This window comes from Cynoglossus semilaevis, chromosome 3 (assembly GCF_000523025.1).
Source record: "Cynoglossus semilaevis isolate Cse_v1.0 chromosome 3, Cse_v1.0, whole genome shotgun sequence".
NCBI classification, from domain to species: domain Eukaryota; kingdom Metazoa; phylum Chordata; class Actinopteri; order Pleuronectiformes; family Cynoglossidae; genus Cynoglossus; species Cynoglossus semilaevis.
The window spans coordinates 518,862-527,660 of NC_024309.1; the positions used below are offsets into that span (position 1 = coordinate 518,862).

The following is an 8,799-nucleotide window of genomic DNA, read 5'->3' on the forward strand; positions in this document are numbered from 1 at the left end:
CCACTGAACCACCAATGCACGTGGCTCTCCATCTGATTATCGGAAATTTGGAAAAGTAAAGTTTTATTCAACTCGTTAGTGTTAGCCTTGATAAGACAAATTTAGTGTAATCATCTTTTAGGAATGCGTGAACTGTGAACAGATGGTGTTTAAATCACAGACATTGTGAACCAAAGTCAACACTCATGTCAGGTTCCATCACTTCTGTATTTTTTTACACAGATAAATAGATATACTTTATTGATCCCTAGCTAGAAAATTCATTTTTTTTTATTTGAAAAGTTTTACTTAATATGTCCATGTTTTGTTAGCATACGAAATTACTCTTAAAAAGTGTAGAAGAATTGCAGTTGAAAAAACTAACTTGAAAATTATTCCATTCAACTGATTACTGGACTTAAACAGTGCATGAAAATAGTATCAAAACGTATTTGGACCATATTTGAAATAAATCTCCAAATAAAGGCAGTTTGTATTATGACAATGTTACACAAAAGAAAACATGAATTTCTGTATTTCATTTGATTCAAGCCGTGTTACATTGTAATGATTCCAAATGTGTCTTAAAACTGGCACTGAAATATTGGTAGTAAATTTGCCTTTCATCCCCTGCCTGGTGGTGCCATACTCCAGATGCAGCACAACGTCACTGGATCCTCCAAGTCACCAGAGCAAGCCTAAAGTTAAAGTTCACCACACCTTTTATCCTTTCAAACACATCATAATTTTTTTTTTATTTCGAAATTTGTCACAAATGCAAAACATTGGTATCAATAGTTGGGTCAAAGTCAGAGGCCATTCTTCCTGACATGTAGTGTTTTTACAGATAGACGACTTAAGAGTCTTGGCCACGTAACTTTAGACAGAAGTGACAAAATAGTTTTTGGTTCTTGCTAGGGTTGACACGATTTGTTTACTCACCGATACTAAGAGCTCTCTGGAAATAGCACGTGTCTAAGTTAAACCCAAACCGTAGTGGACACCAAGGAGGAAAATGCTTATTTCCTATCAGGTGTGCAGAAAGTGAGCAGAGCTTTGACACCAATAGTGCATTTCAATTGAAAACATCAATTGCCATCAATGTTGGTTAAATAAGTTACTCAGTGAGGTGTAAACTCTTTATCAATCCAGGGCACAGTTAGACTGTGAATAGGTATTAGCATATTAAATGCTGAAGCTCAGAAGGGTTTTCATTAAAGTATGCTTGTCGTAACACAACAAATCTCACAGTCAGTCTCGCTCCTGTTTTTGTCCCTGATAAAAATATCTGAGGAACCACTGTATTTAGTGTAGCGCCTGATATTGATACTGGGATTGGTATCGGAACATTTGAAAGTATGAGGTCGTCACTAAAGCTCACTTTAGTTTGTGCTATTTTAAGTGTTTCACCTTACTATTAGACAGCCATCGGCAACCTTAAATTAGGAAAAAAAAGCTATTTTCTTAACAGCCTTTGAATGGAATGTAAGCACAATATGTGCCCTTATAAAGTCATTTGGAGAAAATATCCCGAACTATCTCTTCGAGATCTGCTGTCATGGCAACGTTACTGTGAAGCACGGCTAAAGACACAGCCTCTTCAAAAGCTCTTTGGCAAAGCCAGGGGGGGAATAAAGTGCAGAGCTGCACCGACAAATGCGATGACGAAAGGAGGAAAAACAAAAAGAAATGCTATCAAAACAATGTGAAGCTTTGGTCTTTTGTACTTGTAATTTTCCACTGATGAGGATCAAAGGAGGTCTCGATTTGATTCGCTATGGGCGTCCATAAGTCTGGTCTCAAGAAGCACTGCGATGCTGAATAATTAAACAAGTAAAATATCAAATATACTGCCTAAAATCTTTTTATGAAGTACATACAGATGCCACACTGCTGATGGAAGGACTAAATTATATTCCCAGGCAGATATATATTTTTTGTATCTGAAGAGTGTGTCGGTTTTTTCTGTTATCTATTATGCATACTCATGCATGTTGTTACGTAGCATGCATCTGGGGGAAACGCCAAGCTTTGAGAGAAGCCCTGAAATAGGACGCAGATGTTTGCCATCCATAATTAAGGAAATGTCTCAAAGAGACATAATGAATGCATGTGTGTTTGAAAGATGACCCTTCGCTATGGTTTATAGATTACAATGTTTTTTTTATTTTTTTTTTATAATTCTTAATGGAATGCTTCACTGTGTGCTATTTTAAGTGTTTTACCTTACTATTAGACAGCCATCTGCAACCTTAAATTAGGAAAAAAAAAGCTATTTTCTTATTAGCCTTTGAATGGAATGTAAGCACAATATGTGGCCTTATAAAGTCATTTGGAGAAAATATCCCGAACTATCTCTTCGAGATCTGCTGTCATGGCAACGTTACTGTGAAGCACGGCTAAAGACACAGCCTCTTCAAAAGCTCTTTGGCAAAGCCAGGGGGGGAATAAAGTGCAGAGCTGCACCGACAAATGCGATGACGAAAGGAGGAAAAACAAAAAGAAATGCTATCAAAACAATGTGAAGCTTTGGTCTTTTGTACTTGTAATTTTCCACTGATGAGGATCAAAGGAGGTCTCGATTTGATTCGCTATGGGCGTCCATAAGTCTGGTCTCAAGAAGCACTGCGATGCTGAATAATTAAACAAGTAAAATATCAAATATACTGCCTAAAATCTTTTTATGAAGTACATACAGATGCCACACTGCTGATGGAAGGACTAAATTATATTCCCAGGCAGATATATATTTTTTGTATCTGAAGAGTGTGTCGGTTTTTTCTGTTATCTATTATGCATACTCATGCATGTTGTTACGTAGCATGCATCTGGGGGAAACGCCAAGCTTTGAGAGAAGCCCTGAAATAGGACGCAGATGTTTGCCATCCATAATTAAGGAAATGTCTCAAAGAGACATAATGAATGCATGTGTGTTTGAAAGATGACCCTTCGCTATGGTTTATAGATTACAATGTTTTTTTTATTTTTTTTTTATAATTCTTAATGGAATGCTTCACTGGGTCTTTGGCTGCATGGACAAGATTTAAAAAGTGAAGGGAGAGGTTAGGGAGGCTTGCTGTCGTACACGATGCATGTGTACATCACAGGGAATTTGTTCAGAGTTTATTTTTGGCAATTCCACTGCAGAGACGTCAGGCAGTGTGCTTTGTGTCATCTTCAAATTTTTTTTTTTTTTTTTTTTTTTTTGAACGCTTCAGAAAACATGGTCTCCATCGCTCTGCTCCCTGGGCTCAGGTCGCTGAGAAAAGAGGAACGACTCCCACACGGCTAAACACTGAAAGAGAGAGAGCAGACCATTGTCACCATCATGATTGCGTGATTTTTGAACATATTCAAAAGTTATGGTTGAGCTTTTTAAAGTGCGGTCTTACAGATGAATTTCTCTACACTGTAGAATGTCTATATTTTAAAAGGCAAACTCAATAACACTGTGACAAAAGAATTGAATATAATTAGAAATAAAACCGCCGGGTACATGTGTTTATTCATACATATATCTATACATACAGTTGAGGTCATAAGTTTACATACACTAAAGATTAAACGATTTAAGACCGCTTTAACAATGTAATGGGAAAAGTCAATGTCAATGGGAAAGTCAAAATAATACAGCCATGACATCAGGGAGCGAATTGTTGCCTTGCAAAAGTCAGGCTTGTCTCTTGGGACCATTTCAAGGCAGCTTGGTGTACCAAGGGCATCTGTTCAGACAATTGTCCACAAATATAAGCAACTTGGGAGAACAGCCGTAATGCCAAGGTCTGGAAGGAAACGGAAATTAACATCCAGAGATGAAAAGCTTTTGGTAAGAAATGTAAAAATGAACCCCAAGATCACCAAGAAAGCCATCTGCAATGAATTGGCTGCCTCAGGAACAAATGTCTCAGTGTCCATGGTGAAGAGAGCTCTCCATCAACATGGGCTAAGAGCCTTCTGGAAGAATGACATGTGGTCGGATGAGACAAAAATTGAACTGTTTGGGCATAATGACCAGCAATACGTTTTCCGGCGAAAGGGTGAAGCCTTTATTCCCAACAACACCACCCCGACGGTCAAGCATGGTGGAGGAAGTCTCATGTTGTGGGGTTGCTTTGCAGCATCAGGAACTGGTGAATTCCAGAAAATCAATGGAATCATGAGAAAAGAGCAATACTTGGAAATATTGGAAGAAAAGCAGCTTGACTTTACATACACACTGCATTTTGACTTCAGACTTGCAATGGGAAAGTCAAAAGAATACAGCCATGACATCAGGGAGAGAACAAATATAAGATGAATAGAATATAAGATTATGACCCGGTTAAAAAAAGCAGTGTTCTGCAAAGAAATATTAATAAATCTCAAATTATGAGGAAGCTTAGCCTTTTCTTTTAATTTCCCAAAAGCATTATTCCTAGGGCATTGTGGATGCCAGTTTATTCATGATTCAAGTGTGTAACTTGAACTTTGCATGAGATTTAATAAAGGAACATGTACTGTATGTAAACTTCTGACCTCGACTGTATGTGTATATGGGTATACGGTATACACATATGCCTACGTATACATATAAACATGTATACAAATATACATGTACATTGACGTATTCATATATACATATATTCTGTATATTTATATATATGCATATGTATGTGTGTGTGTGTGTGTGTGTGTATATAGGCCAGGCGTGGGCATACTTTTTGACTCGCATGCCACAATTGTTCTAAAATTGAACAGGGGGGCTGGGTCAGGAGCAGATAGATGGAGGGTTCGGGTTCCAAATTCTTTTATAATTTTTTACACCATCTACTGGGGAAATGTGGGGGCGTATTGAAAAGGTAGAAGTATTATGATAATTTAATTTAATTATATAATTGGGAAATTTTTTGGCTCGATTAAAAAGCTGAACGGGACGCAATCAAGCACCCGGGCCTTAGTTTGCCCATGCCTACACTAGGCCTTAGTGTGTACATATATATCTTTATACATGTATATACGCACACATGTATATATTATATTATATACATACATAAGTAAATACATATATACATACATAAGTAAATACATGTAGGTACATATGTAGGTGTTACAACATGTAAATAGTTTCCTGAGAGAAGATGAAGAAAAATTAAACCACCTGAACCCTCTCGGGTGGGTTTTGGTTCTGTTAGTTCTACATCTACACCGATACTCCTTAATTTTCAAGGAGTGTCAGTGTTCATTTACTGAAAACTGTAAACTGAAGTTTCTCTCCTAGCACCCACTTCAAGAACCAATGCCATACAGTAAAAATATCACCAGGTAACGAAACGGTAAAACTTCCCCGAAGTTTCCATAGTCTCTCCAGACAAACATACGGCCCACGGGCCAAATCTGGCTCGCTAGGGCGTTCACCTACCTCATTCCGGCAGATATTAGGGGTATCATTTTTGGGTGATGGGTATCGACCATTTCCAAATCCTTGAAAGACTGGTGCAACTCAACATGACTTATTGCACAGTAACCTTTTGTTGTTAGATTTTTGGTTTTGTGACACCACATTCGAAAATAACGGTCCAAACTCCCTGCTCGCGGTCCACTTTTGGTCCACAAAGTTCTCACAACTGGCATAATATTTTAATATTATTAAAATGGTTTAGCTAATATAAAAATTTGAAATGAAAGACTAGCCGTCCACATTATAGTATTAAACACTAATTCCCAGAGGTGTGGACTCGAGTCGCATGACTTGGACTCGAGTCCGACTCGAGTCATCAATTTGATGACTTTAGACTCGACTTGACAAAATGTAAAGAGACTTGCAACTCAACTTTAACATCAATGACTCGTGACGTCACTTGGACTTGAGCCCTATGACTTGACAAGAGTTGATACTTTCTCCAAAACCCAAAGTGATCTGTGTAAATATATTATTATTTGGTTTAAAAGGACTAGAAAGGACTCGAAACAGTTCGGACTTCGGACTTGATTTGACACTTTTCAGTCTTGACTTGGACTCGACTCGGACTTTGCCTGTCTTGACTTGAGACTTGAATCGGACTTGAGTGCAAAGACTTGAGACTTACTTGTGACTTGCAAAGCAATTACTTGGTCCCACCTCTGCTAATTCCAAACTTCTCTTTCTAAAATATGTTTTGTATGGAATTTGATGTGACCCAGCTCTAGAAACATTATGAGTGCCTAAAAATGACAAGTGAAACGTGACGCTGACACGACACTGAGACGTGGAGAAAATGCAGATCTTTGGTCCAGCATCAAAGCCTTAGCCTGACACTTACCTTTTCGTAATACTCCATGTTCTTCTCAGCTGTGGAAATCAAGGCTGATCTGAGGTCGGTCCTTATGTCACTTTTCCAGCGGGGCCAGTCTTCTTTAAGGACATTGTTAGCCTGCTCCAGGCGGTCAGCATGAGCATCCACTTCCTCCTGCAGCTGCCAATTGCGCAACCAAACACAAACATATACATATTTTTAAACATTTCGCAGCATTTACAAGCTACATTGTTACAAAGACCATTTCTGCTGCACACCAAGTCGGAATCTTCTTTTGCCAACATTGCATGCGTAATCTAAGGTTCCGTTCGTATCATGGTTTTGTGGGAACGTTTTTTTTGTAGGGATGCACCCAACATTTGGCCACCAAACATTTTCAGCCGGAAACGACCCTAGAGTGCATTTTCAGTTTTGGGCCAAAATACTTTTATCACCAAAACAACATGGCCGAAACAGGAAGTTATGATGACGCAAACGAAAAACTGTGGCCAGCACATACTTGATCCACGTTATTAAGACCATTACTTGGATGTGGGAATAAAGCAGCGTGCACGAGAAATGAACAAGGCCACGATGGATGCGGATAAGTAGTTTAGAGACAGAGAAGCTCACAACGCAGGAGAAGGAGAGCAGAGTGCAGCAAAAATATTAAAAATTTGATATTAAAAACAATGTTAAATGGCATTTTAGTGTACTGGGTTTTTGGGAAAAAAAACCTGGGACACAAGGAGAGTTTTGTTGTTTGTTGTAAACAGTCTTTACGATTTGTTCTCTGGATTTGTCTTGCAAATAAAAAAGTAAACTATGATTAAAAAGTAATAATTCCAATAATTAAAATCAAACAAATAAACTACCTTTATACACCTTTATTCAATTAAAATATGACAACTGTAACAATGCAATTTCATTTTTCTTTAAGTAAATATATTACTGCGCCCTTCAAATTGGCACGGTAATCCTTGGCGAATAAATATATATAAAACAAATCGCACCATTAAAGAAAAAGGAAGATTGGCTAAAGCCAAATTAGAGCAACACCGCCTCCTTCTGGTGATTACATATACAACATATTCACTATAAAATAGAAATAGTGAGCTGGCAAAGGCAATCTTTAAGAACATGTAAATGTGAGAGAAAAAAAAAATATTTAAGATTTAAGACGTTTTTTTGCTTCATACAGAACAACTTTTTCTGTTGCAAATCAAATAACTGTCCGCAAATAATATTACAACAAAACTGGCTGTAAGTGTGTCCCTGGGAGCCGGGTCAGGAGCAGATAGATGAAGCGTTCGTGTGAACTAAGATGACATGCAAAAGTCATGCCTAAAGGCTAAATTGCTTTCATCATTTTCTACACCATCTATTGGGAAAATGTGGGTATTGCAGGGAAAAGGCAGAAGTATAACCATAATACAAATAAGTTATATCATTTGAAAAAGTTCGGAGGACCCAATTAAAAAGCAGAACGGGCCACATCCGGCACCCAGGCCTTAGTTTGCCCATGCAGGAACTAGACCGTTTTCAAGCAAAACGAAAGTCTTAGGTAACTTAGTGTTATTGGTTCGTGTTTTTAAATTTATATAAAAATAGAATAATAATACATAAAAATAGATAATAAATAATTATAAAATAGAATAATAGTAATCTACTGTATGTAATTTAATAACTGATCAAAGAAAAAACTCCAAAATATTGATTTTGACTTACTGATTTCATTTGTTGTCTCCTGACAATTTTAGGGGTAATTTCTTAAAACTAATCTCATTTATTTTATTTTTTTAAAATACCTCCTTATTTAGGCAACAGACAATATTAGAATGGGAGTGCCAGTGTGAGAGGGCCAACTCCACACTTCACTTTATTGCACCTAATCTCTGAATAATGAATAATTCATTCATCAAAGACAGAAAAAAAAAATAGGATGACAGGGATAAGAATGAGATGAGATGCAGGGCACATTTATACTTACTGCTTCTTTTTCAGCTTTTCTGGAGGCGAGGACCTCGTTTTTGGCTGCAAACTCGGCCTGAATGTTGTCCCTACGTTTCATCACTCCCTAAGACAGACAAAGTAATGGGTACACAATTAACGCCAATTTTATTACTACAGAAGTTTTTCTTTTTTTTTTTTTTTGCATTAGGTCACTTTCATTTACTGATTTGTTCAATCTCCGGAAAACACTAACTTTTCAAGTAAAGAAGAATCTTTCCTTTCTTCTGTGTTTAAAATAAACACTTTGGCCAGTGAACCATATATTTAAATTTCCTCATGTTACATTACTATGGCCGGGGTCAGTTGCCACCATTATTTCATGGAACGCCACATAAGTACTCCATACAGAATAAAAAAAAAAAATCACACAGATATTTTAGAAAAAGTCATTTGTTTTAGAATATAAATACCATAAAAAGTGTGAACAGCAAATAAAAATGGGGTATTAGGCATAGGCATATATGGCATGCTGGACAGAAGTGGGCCAATGCTGTATTTCAATTTAGGGGTGGGGGGCATGAATTCTATACCCTGTTAATCTGGTGTAAAAAATTAT

General features: G+C 37.3%; 1 protein-coding gene across 1 annotated transcript in view; it reads right to left on the reverse strand.

Annotated features, from left to right (window-relative positions):
- Window positions 1-3,158: 3,158 nt before the first annotated feature.
- Window positions 3,159-8,799, reverse strand: part of snx7 (sorting nexin 7) — a 12,666-nt gene continuing 7,025 nt past the window's right edge. The window contains exons 7-9 of the mRNA XM_008307387.3: window positions 8,221-8,307; window positions 6,258-6,410; window positions 3,159-3,274 (exon numbers count right to left, since the gene is read on the reverse strand). Of these exons, the coding sequence (XP_008305609.1) occupies window positions 3,194-3,274; window positions 6,258-6,410; window positions 8,221-8,307 (321 nt within the window). The 3' untranslated portion in view covers window positions 3,159-3,193. The remainder of the gene's footprint in view (window positions 3,275-6,257; window positions 6,411-8,220; window positions 8,308-8,799) is intronic.